At 43.1% G+C, this 25,893-nt stretch overlaps 1 protein-coding gene across 1 annotated transcript in view; it reads right to left on the bottom strand.

The window, feature by feature from the left end:
* Positions 1-531: 531 nt before the first annotated feature.
* Positions 532-25,893, bottom strand: part of LOC306786800 (xylosyltransferase 1-like) — a gene marked incomplete at its 5' end in the record, with an annotated part of 30,330 nt that continues 4,968 nt past the window's right edge. The window contains 10 exons of the mRNA XM_079281670.1: positions 532-2,133; positions 3,488-3,824; positions 4,146-4,341; positions 6,727-6,995; positions 10,306-10,482; positions 11,650-11,866; positions 20,089-20,169; positions 23,393-23,595; positions 23,875-24,047; positions 25,655-25,893. The exon at positions 25,655-25,893 is cut by the window's right edge and continues 338 nt beyond it. Coding sequence (XP_079137796.1) covers positions 1,811-2,133; positions 3,488-3,824; positions 4,146-4,341; positions 6,727-6,995; positions 10,306-10,482; positions 11,650-11,866; positions 20,089-20,169; positions 23,393-23,595; positions 23,875-24,047; positions 25,655-25,893 — 2,215 coding nt within the window. The 3' untranslated portion in view covers positions 532-1,810. The remainder of the gene's footprint in view (positions 2,134-3,487; positions 3,825-4,145; positions 4,342-6,726; positions 6,996-10,305; positions 10,483-11,649; positions 11,867-20,088; positions 20,170-23,392; positions 23,596-23,874; positions 24,048-25,654) is intronic.

Genomic DNA, 25,893 nt, shown 5'->3' with positions numbered 1-25,893 from the left:
ACCATCACGATTATTAAAATAGACCTTGTAGCTGGAGCTCTGGACTCAACCCACTGAAAGTCCCGTTAGGACGGAGGAACATCCGGCAAATATGTATGATTCGATTGTTATTCTCTGCATTTTTTAACATTTTGAAATTTGTATTCCTGAAATAGTTTGTTGCTCAGTGTCACAGGAGATTCATTTACAGCTAATTTAAATAATAATCAACTTATTTGCGGTTTTTAAAAGTTCTTTAATACAAAGATTTGCTGCTTTTATTTCGATTCATATCATAAATTAAAACCTTTTGGTCTCATCGGTGCTCAGACGAACTGTACATGATGGATTTGTACGGACTAACGTGTGCTCTGCTGACTGCTGACGGACTTTTGATTTTATATTTGACATCTTGCAGGTTAAACGATTAATAAAAAAACAATTAAGAGACCAATTGACAAACAATATCTGAACCGTTACTGACAGCCAGTCCAGTTGAACCATCCAGAAATAAACGTTTGAAATGAGAGCAGTGAGGAGGAGAGACACAAACACATGGAAGCCTTTTAGAAACAAAGACAGAAACAAGAGTCGCTCGCTGCAAACATCAGCACATCAAATGTTCGTACCTCTGAACAATAAACCTCTGAACAAATGAGTCTTTGACACAGTCGCACATGTTTCTCCAGCAAAGAGCAGATGGAAGTGAGTGAAGAGGATCCGGAGCTCAGAGCCGCTCGGTGTCTCCGAGTGGCTCAGAGTAACTCAGTACTTTTACTCAAGTATTCTAAAGTAAAGTTACTGTTACTTCTCATATGTTACACAGAAATACAGCAGCAGATTATGAAATATGACTCATCTTTATCGATTCCAACATTATATAAAGTAGTTTAAATGATCATCAACATGATGTTTCCACCAATAATAAACGAATATTATATCAAGACACAACTTATCACCTTCATGTAACGTTTGAAAGCAGAACGTGTGACGTTTTGTTCATGTTGTTCCTACGGTTACTCCAGTGGAAGATCTCAGTACAGTACATCAGTACTTTTTAAACATTCCAATTAAAATCCTCTCAATGGTTCAAACAGAAATGTGAACTGTGAGAGACCGACCGACTAAAAGAAAAACATATCTCACGCACAAATCATCAATTTGAGGGACCAGTATCCCCCGACACCGACCTGGCTCTGCTGCTCATCATCTCTGGATCACAGCTCTCATCATCTGAAGAACACGGAAAGTCTTTCAGGCCGTTCTCCCACATTTACATCACGTTCTCTCAACGACCACGACCACCGGCTGCTGTGTTCGTGGTGCAGTTCCTTCCTCTCAGCCGTCACACAGGTAACAGTTCTTTCTTCAAGAAATACTGTTCGAGGAATTATTCTTGAATTTTATTTTTATCAGTGTTTGTTTCCGAGGAAGTTGACTTTAATGATTTCAACCTTTGAGTTGAACTGTAAACTCGGGATAACGTCTGAAATAGACTTTTAAAAACATAATAATATAAAGCCTCGGTCAAAGAATGAGCAACCACGTCCTCCTCCAGCACGCACGCACGCACGCACACGCACACGCACACGCACACACACAGCGTCATTGTCCCGATCATCAGTGAGCAGCCGGCTGAATGGGCACTGAGGTCAATGAGTTGATGTTCCTCAGCGTTTGAGTTTGTTCTTCGTCTCTGCCTCCAAAGTCAGATTCATCCTTTCACTCTGACGTTGCACAAACTTTAAATAAATAAATATGAGACACAAACAGGGCATCGGCCCCATGCCTTCCTTCACTTGTTCCTCTGGTCCCTCCCTCCGTCCGCCTGCTACCTGATCCGGCCGTCCTCTCCGGGCGGGCTCAGTTCAGACTTGGTGTCGGGGCTGGCAGAGCTCCAGACGGTGTGACGGCAGCGCTGCATGACGGGACAGACGCTGGGCCCCATCGAGCAGACGTCCGCGGCCGACCAGTGGCCCTCCAGCAGCCGGTCCAGCCAGCGGCGCAGCGGCGCCCCCGTCAGGCCGGCGTTGGCCTCGGCCTCCTCCACGGCGCCCAGGCTCACCGGCAGCCGCAGCACCGGGTTCAGGCCGTGGAAACTCTGCTCCATGTAGGAGTTTCTGGGTGGGCCGGCGTGCAACCGCAGAGCCTCCTCTGGATCCCCGGACCGGAGGGGAGGAGGAGGAGGGAGGTGGGGGAGAGGAAAGAAGAATGGTGAAAAAGGAGCATCCACCACGTTTTAGCCATTGACCAAATAAAAGCCTTTGCAGAACCTTTGAGTCAGCGTTCATGTGAAGCAGCCAATAAGCCCTTCTAGCCGCAGCACCATGTGTTCACAGCCCGCTCACACACGTCTCAGTGCAAACCGGAGGCTTGAATATGACAAACACATTATCAAGATGCAAACTGCTGCTGCATAATACAAGTAGTACTAAACATAAGTTTAAAACATCACTACGGTTTCCATGAGACGGAGTCATGGAGGAACAACATGGAGCGATCCAGAACATTCATCAACATACTGCTGTTCTGAAGGCATTTACAGAATCCTCAAATATTCTTTTGTGCATCCGGAGAGAAAATATTGCTGCTAAATAGAAAAACATGTTTTCAAAGTCAGAGCTGGTCCTGCACGGGTACTCAGTGTCTTAGACTTTTGGTACATTTCATATTTCCCCGAAAGAAATGGTCTGTATTTTGCTTGTGCTTTACGAAATGAGCTCAAATCATTTCTGTTTGACTTCATCACGAGACACAGTGATGTCATGTGTTCTTTCCTCCAGATGGTTTGAAGTCTTCTGAGGATTCAGAAACCATCAGCGGGAACTGAAGTGTGTTTTCAAAGACTACATGTGCTGCAGGTGGATTCAGAGGTGAACACCAGGCTCCTGTTCCACACGCAGGAACCAACGCGATGTCACAAACACTGCGATGACATCACCTCACAGCCACCTTCACTGAGTAACAGCAGCCAGCAGAACCTCACGTCTGTTCATGTACAGCTTCACTGAGAGCTCTGCAGACAGAGGTGACCCTGTGTGTGTGTGTGTGTGTGTGTGTGTGTGTGACATACAAACTACAGTGACTTCTCTTAAACTCTTGAATATGATCTCAACACATGTTTCCATGAGTTTCTGCAGGTTGAACTGAATATGAGTAACATGGAAGCAGTAGTTTACATCTCCACAAACGATGCTGGTTTTTTGTCAAAATACTTTCTAACTTCGTTTTGCTACTGAGCTGCTGGTCCAGACTCCTGACATGTTGATTACATGTGTCTCTGACAGGTGGAAGCTACTTGATCCAAATACACGTGTAACTGGGAGAATCGGTGTATTTTGCCGACCCGGGTGTCAGAACATCTTACGGTCACACACCTATTAACACGTCCTAATATTTAGATGTTGAATGTTCAAATGCACGTCTTTGTGTTCTGTTCTTTCCTGCCTGGCCCTCGCTTCTCTTCCCGTGTTCTTGTAAACACAGTGATGACGTTGGCATCGCTCACCTTGCGCTACAGGCTGTTGTCGGTGGAACTCGAGCGGAGCCACGATGAAGGTGGTCTGGCCCAGTGGGTTCCAGTGGTGCAGCACCCTCAGCGTCCACAGCCCGGGCCTCAGCGGCGGGCTGAGCGGGGGCCGATAGTGGGTGACCTCAGCGGAGGCGTCCACCGGGATGTCGTAGGTGGCGGCGATGACGTTGGTGGGGTCGATCCACACCACGGTGGCCGTCAGGTTGCTCTGGCTCCGGCTCCAGCGCTGTACGGCCACCGGCTCGTCCGTGGGCCCCAGCAGACCCCCCCGGTTCCTGAAGAGACGCTCCTTTGGATCCCAGTCCGCCCCAACCTGAAGAACAGAGACAGTCAGGATCCCTTTGCTGGGCCTGATGTCAGAATGCAGCTGAGGGTAATCCAGCAACGGGTGGCTGATTTAAGGTTTTACTCTTCACTCCACAGTCTGGCTCCAGTTGGATCTGTGGGTTTTTGTAGCCACACCCAACTCACCCTCGAACCCTGCAGCAAAGCTAACGAAGCTAACGACGCTAACGAAGCTAACGACGCTAACAGTCCCAGTTCATACGTAATACTAGAGGCTAATGGTAATAGATGACACTAAATTGCTTTCCATAATGGTTCATATGAATACATGTGTGTGTGTGGGTGTGACCTGGACGTGCTGCAGCCTGTTGGTGGGGTGGGGGGGGCTGGCCGGGGTGAAGTGGTCTTTGGGTGTCACCCAGGTCTCCAGGCTCTCCGATTGGGTGGAAGCTTGGTTGGTGGCAACATGACGCACGAGGTAGCCCTGGAACTGGTCTGAGAGGAAGTAGAGGTGGACCGACACTGGGTGGTTCATGGCCGTGAACCTGAGAGACAAATAGAAAGTGTACTGAGACCGTCTGATGAAGTCCTGATGCATCTTTCCTGTCTGCTCTTTACATCAGCACACAGTTAACATGGGAAACATTATACCTGATCAACATGAGTGTACTCAACGTACTCTACTGTGACTTTTATGTACTATATACATGTCACGTTTTTAATGAATGTTTTTCACTTATTTGTTGACACTTTTACGATACAATGACTCAATTTCTGTACGCTGAATTTCTTTCGACATACTGTACTATGACTCTATTTATGAATAGATCAAAAGCAGGAACAGATACAAACTCCATACTAATATATTGCGTACTAGTCGTTGGTAGTCACATCATTTTCCAAAGTAAAAGAGGACGCTGAAATGTTACTTTCCAGTTTAAGTGTCGTCCAAAATATGCAAGGAAATAAAGTAGTGATGTGGACAGAACCATGTTCCAGATGTTTCCATGTTAGACGTGTCTGTGGTCTGAGACGTTGCTCAACTGAAATCACAGGTTGAAGCGAACAGACGAGTCCTGTTCAACCCCCCGCCCCCTTAACACACACCACCCATAATGATGCCCCCACCCAGTTCAGCCACCAATCCCCACCCGAACTCCAAGCACAAGCACCTCCTTGTACCTACTGTGGTCAACCCCCCCCCCCCCCCCCCTTCCAGACACACACACACACCTACATTGCTGGAAGCATCCAGTCTGAGCAGACACTGTAGCCTGATTGTACCCCAGCACAAGCTGGCGTTATCTTCATATTTCATTTGGACTCATAAACACAAACACGGGTGGAAAGACACATTTCACGGGCCGGTCCTTCTTGCTCCCATCACCCAGTGATGGTGCAGTTTCTCTCTCTCCTAAATCTACGAACCCCAACGAGTAAACGACTCACACGAAGCCCCCTCACACTCAGGACGGGTGGGGACTGTACATGAGGTTGATATAGACTTTTAACAGAAACAATTCTACAAAGACTTCTTCTCACGCCTGTAGGTTGCTTCATTTGGTCCAAACCAAGTTAAAACAATCCTCCATTGTTAGTTCCTGTTCACACGGACTCATTGCAAACAAACCAAGAGCTGCAAACATAGAGTCCCAAGGACAGACAGGTAACTCACCGATTGGACAGTTTTGGGATGATTTGCATAAATATACACACAGCTTTTACATTTCACATAAAATGTTGTTTTCTTGACACTTCACAGTACATCATCTTTTGAATTTGTCCTCATATCAAATATCTATCATCACTAAATCTTGGGGTTTGTCTGCTTTGCTTTCACATATCAAACAAACTGCATCAGAAATCACTTGGAACGAACCAACGGTCTAGTTAATTGGTCCACAACAAAGTTTGATTGACAGCTGGTGAAGCAACCAAAACAAACCAAACTGGCAAACACACGAGTGTTTGTTTGAAATAAATCAAACCGTTTCAGCGCGACGGCGTAATGTCTACGACTACCATCTTTCACGTTGGAAGAGTCAACTTACTTTGGAATTGAGACGACATATAAACTAAAGATCAGAAGTGTCTTATGCACTTGTGTAAACTGAAATAAACTTGTGCACCCTATACACAAACTCCTGGAACCCCTTAAAAACCACTAGAGCTCCTTCACAAACCCCTGGAACCCCTTAAAACCACTAGAGCTCCTTCACAAACCCCTGGAACCCCTTAAAAACCAATAGAGCTCCTTCACAAACCCCTGGAGCCCCTTAAAAACCAATAGAGCTCCTTCACAAACCCCTGGAACCCCTTAAAAACCACTAGAGCTCCTTCACAAACCCCTGGAACCCCTTAAAAACCACAAGAGCTCCTTCACAAACCCCTGGAACCCCTTAAAACCACAAGAGCTCCTTCACAAACCCCTGGAACCCCTTAAAAACCACTAGAGCTCCTTCACAAACCCCTGGAACCCCTTAAAAACCACAAGAGCTCATTCACAAACCCCTGGAACCCCTTAAAAACCACTAGAGCTCCTTCACAAACCCCTGGAACCCCTTAAAAACCACTAGAGCTCCTTCACAAACCCCTGGAACCCCTTAAAAACCACAAGAGCTCCTTCACAAACCCCTGGAACCCCTTTAAAACCACAAGAGCTCCTTCACAAACCCCTGGAACCCCTTTAAAACCACTAGAGCTCCTTCACAAACCCCTGGAGCCACATTAAGAACCCCCTTCATCTTTTCAATAATGCTTCTAAGACCTTTTGGACTCCGTAAAGATCTTCTGGAACTCCCTCAAGAACCACCTGTTGCCATGGATCTACTGGGAGAACTGGACATAGTACGGTACATAACCAGCTCACCCACTTGACTGACTGCACCACACCACAATCTCTCAATGAACCCACATCTGGATGTTTCTACCTGCAGCTGTTGTCATTGGGATGACCCTGCAGCGAGCTGGCGGCGCGCGACAGTCCCATCCGGGCGAAGGCGTGGTGGTGGCTGAGCTTGGAGTCTGATAGGCTGGCGAGGCCGTCCGTCTCCTGCTCATAGGTGTTTTCCCAGTAGGCGTGGAGGCCCGGAGTGCCCGGGGCGTACGATCCAAACAGGTAGGAGTCCAGCTGGTTGATGATCTCCTGGCTGACGCTGGCCTCAAACTTCCTGGCGAAGAAGGTGGGTCTGGACGCTTGCTGTGGTCAGAAACACAGAGAAGGAGGGGTCATCATAGCAAGACCAACTTTGACTTTCAATAAAGAAAAGTAAATAAAGACAAAGAGAAGAGAACATTTAAAACAAGCAGAAGTAAGTGCATAAAGGAAAAGTCAAGAAGAAATATGACGTTGAAATCACAGGTTCAAATCACGACCTTCGTTGGGATGAGAGTGAGAAATGAAACTCCTGCTACACATTAACATGAGCGGCAACACTGGCAGCATTGCTCTGTGTTAAACCGCTGAGTTACAGTTTGTACAAAACAAATAGTCAACACGTAAAGTAAATCTCCAGCATCCACTTATGCCAGTTTAAAAGGTCCACTTCAAAAGCTAAATTATGAACAGTGTTTACAGGTTAGCAAGATCCAACAGTTGGTTTCAGTGCGACCACATGAACTGCACAATCAGACATTATGTGTACTGGTGTCCCGTCAGATGTCTGTCTGATGGTCTCTGATGCTTTGTACCATCTTGTAGAAAGTCTCTTTACTAATAGATTGTATGAAGTTTAGTCGATGGTTCCACCAGACTGACCAGTGGAAGAGACAACGATCCCGAACAGTTGAACAAAAAGAGAATAAATCATCAGTCAGTAAAGGAAACCGGAAGCTAAGATTTAAAGCTTCCTGTTTCAGTTTCAACTGTTTCACAATAAAAGCAGCCTAGAACGAGCTGGAATCAACAGGCAACGTGTTGCTTTAGCAAAGCTCTTCTTCAAACGTCACAATAGAACTAGAAGATCAGTCTGGAGTTACCACCACTGGAATATCAGCTGAACAAATCCCAGTCGTAGCCCAGTTGACCTTTGGCTAAACCCCGCCCACCGCTGCTCCTCCGTCAAGCTGTCAGAGCTTGGACGTTAAATCTTGGAAATAAGTTGGATTGAAAAAGCATTAAAAAAAAAAAAGACTAAAGAAATCTTAATTGAATAAGACCAAGACTTTAGTTGACGAATAGACTGAGAGAGGTAGCCTGTAAATAGTCTCTGCTAGAAGAGTTATTATTGAAGGAAAGCATCTGTAGAACAGCTGACGCGCCCTTTTTATGTCAAAGACTCAAAGACAGATGGAAAAAGACTAAATCTATCCGAGAACCTTGGAAAACCGAGTTAACTCACAGACACACACTTCGTCATGCGCCCGGTCTGGAGAGAGGACGGGCGTGGTCTGTGATGTCATCGGGAGGGTGTGACCTCATCAGACCGGCCAATCAGCAGAGGGCCCCGGCCCTCTGCTGATTGTTATCTTGATGAACAGATTAGTCCAATAAATGAAGCCCAAGTTGACATATTCAGACTTTACTTTTGTAGAAGAGCAGGAAATATTTACCAGTGAATCTTTGACAGCGTCTGATTTTAAAAATTACTTAAAACGATTCGTTGACGATCAAAGTTGTTGCTGATTCATTTTCTATTGATCGATTAATCGAGTATTTCAGTTCTAAACAACATACACTCTGCAAATAATGATTGTTTTCATTATCAACTGATGTTAATAATCTTTTGTAGTCTATAAAATGTAGAAAAAACATTTCCTCATGTCCCAGTGTTCAATGTGACTTCTCCATTTGACCTCAAATAACCCAAAACATCCAGTTTACAAAAACATAAAAAGAGAAAAGCAACAAATTCTCACATTAAAGGAGCTAAAACTGGGAAATTTAAATTCCAGCACTAATTTATGCATCAATCCTTCTTCTTGACCGACTCTGAGAGAAAGACCAGCAACGGACAACACATTGCACAAAAACTAAAGTCTTCATATTTTAAAATGGGGTCTCCAGTCCCAGAGACTGGTGTGACCAGGTGAACGAATGTAAATACAGTGTGCTGTACATGTCTTCCATCCTGAGCCTCGCTTCCAGGACTCCCATCCGTCTTTCTAGCGGGCGAACCCCGGCATCATGATAATGACAACATTACAAACCGCAGCGGCAACCAGCTACACAGCTCTAAAAATACAGAGTGCCTCGAGTGCACAGCTGTTTCCAGGATCAGCTCTTCTTATGGAAACCATCAGTAGCTCCACCGCAGGACGCTGTCCTCGGGTCTGCTGTGACAGGGAGCTGAGGACCCCCTGCTGAGAGCAAACGCTGCGCCGCTAATTTGTGAATACGAAGCTATTCTGGTGCCCGGCCACCGAGGCCTTGAGAGGGACATGAAGACGACTATCTCTGAGCTCCACTGAGCTCATTACAGGGCTGCAACATTATCACACACACACAAATCCAAAGAATGTTCAGCCATGGAAAGCTTTGACACGACTGAGAAGTTCAAACCACATCTGTCGTTTTTAATGTCATCAGTCGAGGTAGAAAGAGATAAAAACACGAGGTTTCTTATTCCTTTAAAGACGTACTCATACATGCCGGCCCACCAGCAGAAAGAGAGTGAAACCAGGAAACCAGGCAGACCTCCATGGTTACAGAGGACATTTAAAGGGCCAGTGTGTAGGTTTCAGGAGGAACTATTCGAGGAAATGTAATACAATATTCATATCTATGTTTTTATTCGCGTATAATCCCCTTAAACCTAAGAATCATTGCTCAGAATGAGCCCTTGATCTCTTCACAGATTCCGCCATGTTTCACCGCCATGTTGCTACGGTAGCCCAGCAGGGACAAACCAAACGCTGACTCTAGAGAGAGCCTCCACGGCTTTATGTTACCTGAGATATTGTAGTTTTTACTTCTCTATTATCTGACAGCTGGAGTTCAGACTTTACAGATTAAGATCTGTTACAAACAAAACATCTTATCATATTATAAAAGATAGATTATTATAATCTGTTATTATATCTATCTATTATATCTTATATCTAATCTATTATAACCTGTATTACATTATATATTCTATAAAAATGTGCTCCGAGTCCACCAGCTGTAGCGTACATAATGTATATGAACTATAATCATATAACTCTCTGGAAGTCACTTTTACTTTAATACTTTAATTCGGTTTTGCTGTTGATACTTTTGCAGTTTTACTGAAGTGAAATCTTGAATGCAGGACTTTCACTTGTAACAGAGTATTTGTACAAAGCAGTATTGCTACTTTTACAAAGGTTCAGTACTCCTTCCAGCACTGCATGTACGTGAAGTACAAAGCGTCTCGTGAAATGACACTTCTCAGGTCCAGAGCTGCTCAGACTCACGGGCCGTCGTCTGGCTGCAGGTTTGCAGAAGGTACCAAAGGATGCAGAAAGATGGCGGATTCTTTCAGTGTCACTGAAAGTCTCCAATAACGTGGCCGACCAGCTCTTCCAATGTAATTGTAAAAAGGTCTCACCTGGAAGCGTGGCAGGTCCGAGGGCTTGAAGTCGTTGGGGGAGCAGCCGCACCAGTCCACGATGTGCTTGTACTGGCACTTACAGCCCAGTTTGCGGTTCCAGTTGGTGAGCCTCAGGTTGTTGTCCACCATGGTCTCACAGTGGGCGCTGTTCTCCAGCACCGTGTGGAAAAAGGACTGCAGGCGGAGGAGAGAACAGAGACGGACGAGTTCAACATCTCATCTGCCAACAAGATTCCTCTTCACAGCTGAAATAATGATGACTGGTTCTGATTGGACTACATTATATCTGTGCTTGTTTTAAAGTGATATTTAATATGAAATCTTTCATATGATTGTATTTTATTATATTTTATCAACACATTTCTGTCTAATTCTGAACTGTGGCTGCCTCGATGAAGAGATCTTTAATCTAAATAAGGCTTTCTGGATCAAACACAACCTGAACTGCTTGGTTTTGTCCGACCAACCGACCAAAACACAAAGATATTCAGTTCATACGAGCAGCAAACCCTCGTATTTGAGAAGCTGAATTCAGTAAATGTTTGTCATTTTTACCTGATAACGAACTCAAAGTAATGACGTGATTATCTAAGACCCCATTTAGTCACTTCAGACGTCTTGGTCAGATCTGACTGCATCCCAGAAACATGCACGAGGGAATCAGAACTGAACAGAACTGAACAGAACTAATGATACAACCTCAAAGCAACATCACATGCTGCTGGACAATCTGTGTGTTAGAGAAATGTGATTAAAGGAGAACACAGAAAGCTGTGTTTGTACTCTGATCTTTACTTCAGTACAACCACAAAAGTACTACACGACAAGTAATACTCCAGCATCAAAACACATTCGCTTAAGAACAGCACAGAAGTATTGTCATCAAAAAACTCATGATGCAGAAGAATATATCTTTTATATAATTGGATTAAAACTATTTATGCATTCATGTTGCAGCTGGTAGAGTGGAGCTCATTGTTCCCTTTGTACACTGCTGGTACTTTCATCTACAATAATACATCATTCATTAGTTGACTTCATTTTGTTTTATGAATCTGAATCTGAATAATATACATAAAGTCGTCAGGTGAAATGAATGTAATGAAGTAAAAGTACAATATTTGTCTCTGAGATGAAGAGGAGTAGAAGCATGAAGCAGAATAAAATGAGAATACTCATTTAAAGTCAAAATACCTTGAAATTGCCAGAGACACAATCACTATTGATGTCCATGTCCTCCTCTAGGGGACAGCAGAGAGTCTGCAGGGTTACGCCAGTGCATACGTGTGTGTGTGTGTGTGTGTGTGTGTGTGTGTGTGTGTGTGTGTGTGTGCGCGCTACCTCGGCAGGCAGCAGTGTGTAGGCGTAGAAGCGCTTCATGCTGCCGACCAGCTCGTCCCGGGAGTTGACCACATAGTCCACAAAGGGCCGGTTGAGCAGGAACCAATCAGAGCCTCCGTCCACCGCGACGCCCTCGGGGATCTTGCGGTCCCCGAGACGCCACATGTGGGTGTCGCACTCGTAGAAGAGTCGGTCCAGACCCTGTTTACGGATGAAGCTGAGAGGACACACGGCAACCAGAGATCAGCTGATTACTGCATGAATACTTCCACCTCAGATACTTTTACTGTCCTACTGTAAAGAGAGACGTGTACTGTGTATACTGTGTACTATACACCGATAAATATCACTACTGTACTCTGTACTGATGAATATCACTACTGTACTCTGTACTGATAAATATCACTACTGTACTCTGTACTGATGAATATCACTGCTGTACTCTGTACTGATGAATATCACTACTGTACTCTGTACTGATAAATATCACTACTGTACTCTGTACTGATAAATATCACTACTGTACTCTGTACTGATGAATATCACTGCTGTACTCTGTACTGATGAATATCACTATTGTACTCTATACTGATGAATATCACTGCTGTACTCTGTACTGATGAATATCACTACTGTACTCTGTACTGATGAATATCACTGCTGTACTCTGTACTGATGAATATCACTACTGTACTCTGTACTGATGAATATCACGACTGTACTCTGTACTGATGAATATCACTGCTGTACTCTGTACTGATGAATATCACTGCTGTACTCTGTACTGATGAATATCACTACTGTACTCTGTACTGATGAATATCACTGCTGTACTCTGTACTGATGAATATCACTGCTGTACTCTGTATTGATGAATATCACTGCTGTACTCTGTACTGATGAATATCACTACTGTACTCTGTACTGATGAATATCACTACTGTACTCTGTACTGATGAATATCACTGCTGTACTCTGTACTGATGAATATCACTGCTGTACTCTGTACTGATGAATATCACTACTGTACTCTGTACTGATGAATATCACTGCTGTACTCTGTACTGATGAATATCACTACTGTACTCTGTACTGATGAATATCACTACTGTACTCTGTACTGATGAATATCACTGCTGTACTCTGTACTGATGAATATCACTGCTGTACTCTGTACTGATGAATATCACTGCTGTACTCTGTACTGATGAATATCACTACTGTACTCTGTACTGATGAATATCACTACTGTACTCTGTACTGATGAATATCACTATTGTACTCTGTACTGATGAATATCACTACTGTACTCTGTACTGATGAATATCACTATTGTACTCTGTACTGATGAATATCACTACTGTACTCTGTACTGATGAATATCACTATTGTACTCTGTACTGATGAATATCACTACTGTACTCTGTATTGATGAATATCACTATTGTACTCTGTACTGATGAATATCACTGCTGTACTCTGTACTGATGAATATCACTACTGTACTCTGTACTGATGAATATCACTACTGTACTCTGTACTGATGAATATCACTACTGTACTCTGTACTGATGAATATCACTATTGTACTCTGTACTGATGAATATCACTATTGTACTCTGTATTGATGAATATCACTGCTGTACTCTGTACTGATGAATATCACTGCTGTACTCTGTACTGATGAATATCACTACTGTACTCTGTACTGATGAATATCACTACTGTACTCTGTACTGATGAATATCACTACTGTACTCTGTACTGATGAATATCACTATTGTACTCTGTACTGATGAATATCACTACTGTACTCTGTACTGATGAATATCACTATTGTACTCTGTACTGATGAATATCACTATTGTACTCTGTATTGATGAATATCACTGCTGTACTCTGTACTGATGAATATCACTGCTGTACTCTGTACTGATGAATATCACTGCTGTACTCTGTACTGATGAATATCACTGCTGTACTCTGTACTGATGAATATCACTACTGTACTCTGTACTGATGAATATCACTACTGTACTCTGTACTGATGAATATCACTACTGTACTCTGTACTGATGAATATCACTATTGTACTCTGTACTGATGAATATCACTACTGTACTCTGTACTGATGAATATCACTATTGTACTCTGTACTGATGAATATCACTATTGTACTCTGTATTGATGAATATCACTGCTGTACTCTGTACTGATGAATATCACTGCTGTACTCTGTACTGATGAATATCACTACTGTACTCTGTACTGATGAATATCACTACTGTACTCTGTACTGATGAATATCACTACTGTACTCTGTACTGATGAATATCACTATTGTACTCTGTACTGATGAATATCACTACTGTACTCTGTACTGATGAATATCACTATTGTACTCTGTACTGATGAATATCACTACTGTACTCTGTACTGATGAATATCACTATTGTACTCTGTACTGATGAATATCACTATTGTACTCTGTACTGATGAATATCACTACTGTACTCTGTACTGATGAATATCACTATTGTACTCTGTACTGATGAATATCACTATTGTACTCTGTATTGATGAATATCACTATTGTACTCTGTACTGATGAATATCACTGCTGTACTCTGTATTGATGAATATCACTATTGTACTCTGTATTGATGAATATCACTATTGTACTCTGTACTGATGAATATCACTATTGTACTCTGTACTGATGAATATCACTGCTGTACTCTGTACTGATGAATATCACTGCTGTACTCTGTACTGATGAATATCACTACTGTACTCTGTACTGATGAATATCACTATTGTACTCTGTACTGATGAATATCACTATTGTACTCTGTACTGATGAATATCACTATTGTACTCTGTATTGATGAATATCACTATTGTACTCTGTATTGATGAATATCACTACTGTACTCTGTATTGATGAATATCACTATTGTACTCTGTACTGATGAATATCACTACTGTACTCTGTATTGATGAATATCACTATTGTACTCTGTACTGATGAATATCACTACTGTACTCTGTATTGATGAATATCACTACTGTACTCTGTATTGATGAATATCACTACTGTACTCTGTACTGATGAATATCACTATTGTACTCTGTACTGATGAATATCACTACTGTACTCTGTATTGATGAATATCACTACTGTACTCTGTACTGATGAATATCACTGCTGTACTCTGTACTGATGAATATCACTGCTGTACTCTGTACTGATGAATATCACTACTGTACTTTGTACTGATGAATATCACTGCTGTACTCTGTACTGATGAATATCACTGCTGTACTCTGTATTGATGAATATCACTACTGTACTCTGTACTGATGAATATCACTACTGTACTCTGTACTGATGAATATCACTGCTGTACTCTGTACTGATGAATATCACTGCTGTACTCTGTACTGATGAATATCACTGCTGTACTCTGTACTGATGAATATCACTGCTGTACTCTGTGTGATGAATATCACTGCTGTACTCTGTACTGATGAATATCACTACTGTACTCTGTACTGATGAATATCACTGCTGTACTCTGTGTGATGAATATCACTGCTGTACTCTGTACTGATGAATATCACTGCTGTACTCTGTGTGATGAATATCACTGCTGTACTCTGTATTGATGAATATCACTACTGTACTCTGTACTGATGAATATCACTGCTGTACTCTGTACTGATGAATATCACTGCTGTACTCTGTACTGATGAATATCACTGCTGTACTCTGTACTGATGAATATCACTGCTGTACTCTGTACTGATGAATATCACTGCTGTACTCTGTACTGATGAATATCACTGCTGTACTCTGTACTGATGAATATCACTGCTGTACTCTGTACTGATGAATATCACTGCTGTACTCTGTACTGATGAATATCACTGCTGTACTCTGTACTGATGAATATCACTACTGTACTCTGTACTGATGAATATCACTACTGTACTCTGTACTGATGAATATCACTGCTGTACTCTGTACTGATGAATATCACTGCTGTACTCTGTACTGATGAATATCACTGCTGTACTCTGTACTGATGAATATCACTACTGTACTCTGTACTGATGAATATCACTGCTGTACTCTGTACTGATGAATATCACTACTGTACTCTGTACTGATGAATATCACTGCTGTACTCTGTACTGATGAATATCACTGCTGTACTCTGTACTGATGAATATCACTGCTGTACTCTGTACTGATGAATATCACTGCTGTACTCTGTACTGATGAATATCACTGCTGTACTCTGTACTGATGAATATCACTGCTGTACTCTGTACTGATGAATATCACTGCTGTACTCTGTACTGATGAATATCACTACTGTACTCTGTACTGATGAATATCACTGCTGTACTCTGTACTGATGAATATCACTACTGTACTCTGTACTGATGAATATCACTACTGTACTCTGTACTGATGAATATCACTGCTGTACTCTGTATTGATGAATATCACTATTGTACTCTGTGCTGATGAATATCACTGCTGTACTCTGTACTGATGAATATCACTACTGTACTCTGTACTGATGAATATCACTACTGTACTCTGTACTGATGAATATCACTGCTGTACTCTGTGTGATGAATATCACTACTGTACTCTGTACTGATGAATATCACTGCTGTACTCTGTGTGATGAATATCACTACTGTACTCTGTACTGATGAATATCACTGCTGTACTCTGTGTGATGAATATCACTACTGTACTCTGTACTGATGAATATCACTGCTGTACTCTGTGTGATGAATATCACTGCTGTACTCTGTACTGATGAATATCACTGCTGTACTCTGTACTGATGAATATCACTACTGTACTCTGTACTGATGAATATCACTACTGTACTCTGTACTGATGAATATCACTACTGTACTCTGTACTGATGAATATCACTGCTGTACTCTGTACTGATGAATATCACTACTGTACTCTGTACTGATGAATATCACTGCTGTACTCTGTACTGATGAATATCACTACTGTACTCTGTACTGATGAATATCACTGCTGTACTCTGTACTGATGAATATCACTACTGTACTCTGTACTGATGAATATCACTGCTGTACTCTGTACTGATGAATATCACTACTGTACTCTGTACTGATGAATATCACTATTGTACTCTGTACTGATGAATATCACTGCTGTACTCTGTACTGATGAATATCACTACTGTACTCTGTACTGATGAATATCACTGCTGTACTCTGTACTGATGAATATCACTACTGTACTCTGTACTGATGAATATCACTGCTGTACTCTGTACTGATGAATATCACTATTGTACTCTGTACTGATGAATATCACTACTGTACTCTGTACTGATGAATATCACTACTGTACTCTGTACTGATGAATATCACTGCTGTACTCTGTACTGATGAATATCACTACTGTACTCTGTACTGATGAATATCACTGCTGTACTCTGTACTGATGAATATCACTACTGTACTCTGTACTGATGAATATCACTGCTGTACTCTGTACTGATGAATATCACTACTGTACTCTGTACTGATGAATATCACTGCTGTACTCTGTACTGATGAATATCACTATTGTACTCTGTACTGATGAATATCACGACTGTACTCTGTACTGATGAATATCACTGCTGTACTCTGTACTGATGAATATCACGACTGTACTCTGTACTGATGAATATCACTATTGTACTCTGTACTGATGAATATCACTGCTGTACTCTGTATTGATGAATATCACTATTGTACTCTGTACTGATGAATATCACTACTGTACTCTGTACTGATGAATATCACTACTGTACTCTGTACTGATGAATATCACTGCTGTACTCTGTACTGATGAATATCACTGCTGTACTCTGTACTGATGAATATCACTGCTGTACTCTGTGTGATGAATATCACTGCTGTACTCTGTACTGATGAATATCACTGCTGTACTCTGTACTGATGAATATCACTGCTGTACTCTGTGTGATGAATATCACGGCTGTACTCTGTACTGATGAATATCACTATTGTACTCTATACTGATGAATATCACTGCTGTACTCTGTACTGATGAATATCACTATTGTACTCTATACTGATGAATATCACTGCTGTACTCTGTACTGATGAATATCACTGCTGTACTCTGTACTGATGAATATCACTACTGTACTCTGTACTGATGAATATCACTGCTGTACTCTGTGTGATGAATATCACTACTGTACTCTGTACTGATGAATATCACTGCTGTACTCTGTGTGATGAATATCACTGCTGTACTCTGTACTGATGAATATCACTGCTGTACTCTGTACTGATGAATATCACTGCTGTACTCTGTACTGATGAATATCACTGCTGTACTCTGTACTGATGAATATCACTGCTGTACTCTGTACTGATGAATATCACTGCTGTACTCTGTACTGATGAATATCACTACTGTACTCTGTACTGATGAATATCACTGCTGTACTCTGTACTGATGAATATCACTACTGTACTCTATACTGATGAATATCACTGCTGTACTCTGTACTGATGAATATCACTGCTGTACTCTGTGTGATGAATATCACTACTGTACTCTGTATTGATGAATATCACTGCTGTACTCTGTGTGATGAATATCACTACTGTACTCTGTACTGATGAATATCACTGCTGTACTCTGTGTGATGAATATCACTGCTGTACTCTGTACTGATGAATATCACTGCTGTACTCTGTGTGATGAATATCACTACTGTACTCTGTACTGATGAATATCACTGCTGTACTCTGTGTGATGAATATCACTGCTGTACTCTGTACTGATGAATATCACTGCTGTACTCTGTACTGATGAATATCACTACTGTACTCTGTACTGATGAATATCACTGCTGTACTCTGTATTGATGAATATCACTATTGTACTCTGTACTGATGAATATCACTGCTGTACTCTGTACTGATGAATATCACTGCTGTACTCTGTGTGATGAATATCACTACTGTACTCTGTACTGATGAATATCACTGCTGTACTCTGTGTGATGAATATCACTGCTGTACTCTGTACTGATGAATATCACTGCTGTACTCTGTACTGATGAATATCACTGCTGTACTCTGTGTGATGAATATCACTGCTGTACTCTGTACTGATGAATATCACTGCTGTACTCTGTGTGATGAATATCACTGCTGTACTCTGTATTGATGAATATCACTACTGTACTCTGTACTGATGAATATCACTGCTGTACTCTGTACTGATGAATATCACTGCTGTACTCTGTACTGATGAATATCACTGCTGTACTCTGTACTGATGAATATCACTACTGTACTCTGTACTGATGAATATCACTATTGTACTCTGTACTGATGAATATCACTATTGTACTCTGTACTGATGAATATCACTACTGTACTCTGTACTGATGAATATCACTATTGTACTCTGTACTGATGAATATCACTGCTGTACTCTGTATTGATGAATATCACTACTGTACTCTGTACTGATGAATATCACTATTGTACTCTGTACTGATGAATATCACTATTGTACTCTGTACTGATGAATATCACTACTGTACTCTGTACTGATGAATATCACTATTGTACTCTGTACTGATGAATATCACTATTGTACTCTGTACTGATGAATATCACTATTGTACTCTGTACTGATGAATATCACTGCTGTACTCTCAGCCTGCGAGTGTCTTTGTGACTAAACCGGTGATTCCAGTTTAATAAAACTAAATGATAGAATGTTGTTTGAGGAGTCAGACATCGATTTAAGAAGAAACAATGAAACAATGTCTTAACAATGTCTTTAAACAGGACCAACCAAGAAATCTCTATTTCTTGCATTTTCTTTTTTCAACTTGACTTTTTTAAATATTCACCCACTTCATGGTAACGACTGAAATCTGCTAAATCTAAATTCAACTACTGTTGTTTTTATTAAACTACTCACTCACGGTGATACTATCTGAAAAAGATTGTACTGAGGAGGAAGAAGAAGAAGAGGATGAAGAGGATGAAGAAGAGGACGAAGAGGAACAAGAAGGAGGATAAGAAGAGGAACAAGAGGAGGAACAAGAAGGAGGAGAAGAAGAGCAGGAAGAAGAAGAGGAAGAAGAAAAAGAAAAAGAGGAAGAACTTTAATAAGAAGAGAATGGAGAAAAAAGTAAAAGAGGAGGGAGAAGAGGAAGAAGACATGGACTACGATAAAATATAAGAAGAAGAAGAGGAAGTAGAACAAGGAGAAGAAGAGGAAGAACTTTGTTCATCCCTCACTTTATGTATAGAGGACCACCCTCAGAGGACAACAAACATAAAGGAGGAGAACAGAGACAGAGAGCGACAGACTCTCTCTCTTACCGTGCGTTGTCTCTGCCGTGAGATTTGATGAAGTTCATGTTGCGGTACTTGGACAGGAAAGCCACCAGCTGTTCATTGGTCCTGAGGGGAGACGGCAGCTGTCAATCATCGGCTCCAGTGTCACACTGTAAACCCGTTACACTCACATGTCACTCCATTGATCTGTGGGGCCGATGTAATGTTGTTTTAACGACGCCAGCGGAGACGCTCTGGTGACGGCAAAGTGTTCGATCGGTCCACTTTGAGCTCAACATCTACCGGAGGATGAACCCTGGTGATCCCCAGAGGATGAACCCCGGTGATCCCCCAGAGGATGAACCCTGGTGATCCCCCAGAGGATGAACCCTGGTGATCCCCAGAGGATGAACCCCGGTGATCCCCCAGAGGATGAACCCCGGTGATCCCCAGAGGATGAACCCCGGTGATCCCCAGAGGATGAACCCCGGTGATCCCCAGAGGATGAACCCCGGTGATCCCCCAGAGGATGAACCCCGGTGATCCCCCAGAGGATGAACCCCGGTGATCCCCAGAGGATGAACCCCGGTGATCCCCAGAGGATGAACCCCGGTGATCCCCAGAGGATGAACCCCGGTGATCCCCCAGAGGATGAACCCCGGTGATCCCCCAGAGGATGAACCCCGGTGATCCCCGAGAGGATGAACCGTGGTGATCCCCCAGAGGATGAACCCCGGTGATCCCCCAGAGGATGAACCCCGGTGATCCCCCAGAGGATGAACCCCGGTGATCCCCCGACTCTTCCTCTCGCGCCACCATAAACGTTCACATGGCTGTGTTTACGTCGACAACACCATTCAATTCAGTGCCATCAACGCATTGATTTATCAACTTTTCAGCTGTAAAATTGAATCTGTAAAGTAGCTAAAGCTGTCAGATACATTTTGTGGAGTTATTTCCATCTGAGATGTATCGGAGTAAAAGTATAAAGTGGCATGAGGAGTAAATACTGAAGTAAAGTACCTCAAACTTGTCATTTAAATTCCTTCACTGCCAAATAGAAATGTGATCCAGAAAGTCCATCCCAGCAGAAACATGTTGTGCTTTAAACTCCTCTTACTGTCTATAACCTCCTAACGGGTCTTTGTGTGTTTGGCCTCAGCAGGAAGAAAAAACAGCTAAACATCAAACAGACTCACGCAACACTTGTTGATACGAGAGCATTCCTCCCTTTAGTGGATACACGTCTCAGCAGGATGCAGTTACATATTTGAACGAATCCTCTAGAAACAATCTTCCATGTAATCCGAGTGACGCGGTCTGTTTGGTGCAGCTGGAGCGTTTCATTGAGCTTCCTGTTGCAGCTGAGGGCAGACCGTGTGCCCTGAAGCGGATTCAAACGGCCGGTTTCTGCATGTAGTGCGAGCCGCGAAGCACAGATCGAGACGCATCGCTTTGATTACACTTGATCGCAGTCGTTGAGACGAACCGCAGGCGGCATGTGTGCGTTTGTGGGCATGTTGGTGTTGGTCTGCATCTCACGCACATTTAAATCTAACTGAGGGCTGCAACACGCGGTCACGTTTCACAAAAGATGCTTCTAGATCAGTGAGGAGAAGCACGGCACTACGCCTCTAAACCTCCTAAATGTATCTTTCTACAGGCTTGATCACTGACCCACATGTGTGAGTTCACTGTGAGAGCAACTCACATGAAAGTATGAATTTCATTCATCTCATATCTACAACAAAGAAAGTCAATCCCACACCCACTGCTAACATCAATCGGAATGACTGCATGTATTCTGTTCGATCCTCTGAAGCGAGATATTCTGTTTGAAATTAGTTTGTGTGACCTTCTCTTACCAGGACACACACACACACACACACACACACACACACACTTCCATTGACTTACTCTCCATCTGCCTCAGTGATGTCATAGCTATCGATGGTATGGTGCTAATGCTGTGGATGTGCTATGGATTTTAGCTGGAAGGGCATTCAAACAGTCACTTTGACGGGAGGACAGAGAATGGATTAGTGTGTGTGTGTGTGTGTGTGTGTGTGTGTTCTCGCCATAGAAATAGAACAGGAGTAGAAGGGACATTCCAATTTAAATCAACGGAGCAGGATGGTCAGAGCGGCTAACTTCTGTATAAACTAAACCGACTTCGTCGAGTTGCGAACTCACCGAGGTTTTGCAGTTACGACTAAAATGAGCAGCGGAGTAATAATGTGGCTAGTCAGCTAGCCTGCTAAAAAGAAAACTGTTCCTCGGTCCAACTGTCCCAAGACATTTGAATATGTCGAACTGCATTCTGGGAAATTTAAATGTTTTTTTTTCTCACTATATTCTGAAATAATCAAGAAAACAATCTGCAGATTGACTCAATAATTAGTTTGTGAATAACTAGTTGGTTCTTGAAAGAAACAGACGTTTCCTTAAAACACCGGCACCGCGGTGATAATCCAGCAGGACTGGTTGCTGGACCCTCATCGGACCAGTCATGAATGATGTAGGCTTTAAATGGAACTGTACCAATGTCATCGACACCAAACCCAATCCACAAATCACACGTGTCTGTATAATAAGCCACAATCTAGAAGCTCCAAAGAGGTCAAAGCCAGCTCACATGCAGTCCCCCATTTACAGAACAGAGCAGAGTTCACCAACCCTCCACTGGCCTGTCTTTAAGAGACACAACCATCTGGACCCCATCTGGACCCCTTCTTGCTCACTGCACACATGAGCCAAACACTGACCGCCACAAACCTCTTTTATCCACGCTGCAGCGAGAGAGTCACCAGCCGAACACTCCACTGATCACAGCCAACAATACAGATCCCTTCAAATCCCCCAGCAGCAAGTGAGCCGTTCAAAGAGCTCCTCTTCAGAAGGACAGACCCGCCGTCCATCCAGAGTCGATGCACCTGAGGTCTACTGGCCACGAAACCTAATCCACAAGACCTTAAACAAACCAAACAAGGCTTCAACAGATCAATGAGCTGTTTGTTAGGATGGAACTTGACATGATCGATAAATATCCGACAGTCTTCTACAGCGATACAAACAGGGAACGGAGGGGGGGGGGGGGGGGGGGGGGTGTTTTAAAGAAACCATTTCAAAAAAGCAAAAAACCGAAAACCCGATAAGGGTCATTAGCTTGACATAAGGTAGATACGGGTTCTTAAAAAAACATTTTTTTTTCATGCAAATGAAATGCAACGTTTGACCTGGACTATCTCTTCGTACAACTTCAAACTGCGTGCAGTAACAAAAGTATCATTTCAATCCCTAAGAGGGGACCCTCTGCTTCCTGCTTCCTGTGACTAACCCAGTGTCTCACCTGATGGGGTAGTCTGCAGCGCTGAGGTTGATGAAGAAGTCCCAGGACCAGTCGGGCATCTGGAGAAGGTCCTCCATGCTGCGTAGGTACATCGTCAACAGGCTGGCCCCGCCCCAGATGGTGGACATCCTCCAGGGAGTCAGCCGGACGTTGGGGTAGCGGCCGGCCAGAGACAGGATCTCTCTGTAGAGGTAGTTGGACCTCTGAGGAGGGTTTGAAAATGACAACAAGAAGGAAGGTTAAAGCGTGCTTTTGTTTTCTAAACACTTTTTAAAAATCATCATGAAGATATTTTGATAACAACACAGAATGAAATGCTGCCAGTACTGCCAGTCTCCCTGAGAGCTAGCCGCCCAACTTAAAGCTCGTCATGTCAGTAGAAGAGTCGCTGTAAGAGTGTTTCATGTCTAAGTGACGCCTACAGCTGTGTCAGTCGCCATCTTTCTTTGTCATTGACACAGAGTGACAGCCAGTGGTCTCACCAGGTCCACATGGATGTAGTAGTAGTGCGAGGTGTGGTAGATGGCTTTGAAGAGACGCTGGAACTGGCGTGAGCTTCGGCCGTGGACGACCAAGACGAAGGCGATCCGTGCCGGAGCGAGCTGGGCAGCTTCTGAGGGCTCCTCGTCCCACTGGACGTTCACATTAGCCTTACCTGGACACAGAGGACACGGGCGTCAGCAGAATTCAACAGGATCTGCATTTCATGATGCTTTTTCATCTTATGGAATAAGAATATTCATATTTTAGGCTTTTGTAGAGTTGGTCAGACAAAAACAAGTCATGTGGAATCTGCACTTTCACATTATTCTGACTGTTATGAGACCATTTGCAGCCCAACTCTAGTTTGTGATACATTTATTGAAACGTAATCAGAAGTTTTGAGCAAACATTGTTGGTCACCAATCTGAGCAGAGAATGTGAACACACATCCTACTTGCTGGATTTATGTTTCTTGGTTGCCACAACGCAACATCCCTGCTCTCCACTCGGGTCCTCCATCTTCACTTCCGCCTGTTTTGGAAATGTCCTGCCGTCTGTGGCTGGCTGAGCTAAATCTGCCTCTTGTATATACAAACCCTCTGGCAGCCTAATGCTTCTCCATCATCACGCTCACTCTAAAGATGGCGCGGGTTGAGGCCTGCGTGGCCTAGTTAGTGACCTCTAATTAGTGACCTCCCCGAGCTGCATGCTGGGATCGGGAGTTTGAGGAGAAAGAACTGTAATCAGCTGAGCGGCGCTGTGCAGACCGCGGGAGGCAGGGGGAGCGATGTCGGGCACCGATGGGGACGTAAACAGCAAACTATGGTTGAACAACCCTCTCGGTCCTCTTTGACAGGCTGAGCTCACGTCAGTCAAACTCAAAGGAAACCAAATGGTCTTTCACTGCCGCTGCAGTCTGTGGAAATAATGAGTAGTGTGTCATCAAAGCAACATGTAATCATATAGATGAAACCTCAAACAGCACAGGGTGGTTCAGAGAGCGCGACTACAAATCATTAGTCAGCCATTCCAGAAATAAGACGAGAAACTGCTTGTTTCATTGCGGTGTAATTACGCCGGCTGAGTCTCATCAGAGCGCTAAGTCTCTGCAAATAGAGCCGGCAACAAACTGGAAGCCTCTTCGTGGCTCTGGCATGTGCCGGGTTAAAAATGCTTCTCAGAGGATAAATTTGGAAGAAAAAAAAACCCCTCTTTGACGTTTTGCAACCTGCCACTTCACAGCCGCCCGTTCGTCCCGGTTCCTTTGGTCTTTCTGTCTTTCTGTCTGTCCCCCTCTCATTTGCTGACTGGTTCAATCACAGGCTGCGTTAACATGAAGGATAAATCGGTCCCTAAATCATACAATACGTTTGAACTGTGTTCAATAACTCGTGTTGTGGATTGCAGCCACGCTGTAAGTGGAGGCTGCTTGAACTCAAACCAAACCGTGTTTAGCTTCAGTCCAACAGAAAGAAACATGTCTGCCATCTCTCAGTGTGAATACTGACCTCCTGCAATGTCTTCAAGACAATATTCACACTCCATTGTTGGATAGATGTCAATATTATGAAATGCATATTGGAACATTTTGTCTGGAGTTACATAAAGATACAAATTGATTGTGAAACAATGTGAGTTCAGAGTTTTTATTCTACTTGGAGACACATTAGAATGGGATTTTATTTTTGTATCTTATATCCAACAAGTGTATCATGAATCCATCATCACCTTTCATGAACTTATTGATATGGATCTGAGTGCGTTGGTGTTTGGTCTCACCTTCGATGGGGCAGTAGCGAGGCACTTTCTCCGGCAGCAGCGCTCGGTCTTTGTGTTTGCAGTAGACCTCCACGATCTGCTGCCGACACTCTCGGCTCTTGGCTCTGGACAGAGCAGAGATGGCTTCCTTCCCGCTGATCTCACACTGCGGCTGCTCTTTCCTCGACTCCAAACCGGGCGTGGACGGCGGCGTGGACGGCGGCGTGGACGACGGCGTGGACGGCTTCTTCGCCTGGTAG

This window comes from Melanostigma gelatinosum (assembly GCF_949748355.1).
Source record: "Melanostigma gelatinosum genome assembly, chromosome: 13".
In the NCBI taxonomy this organism is placed as follows: domain Eukaryota; kingdom Metazoa; phylum Chordata; class Actinopteri; order Perciformes; family Zoarcidae; genus Melanostigma; species Melanostigma gelatinosum.
The sequence above is the reverse complement of the archived record's forward strand: the minus strand, read 5'-3'. Positions and strand labels throughout refer to the sequence as shown.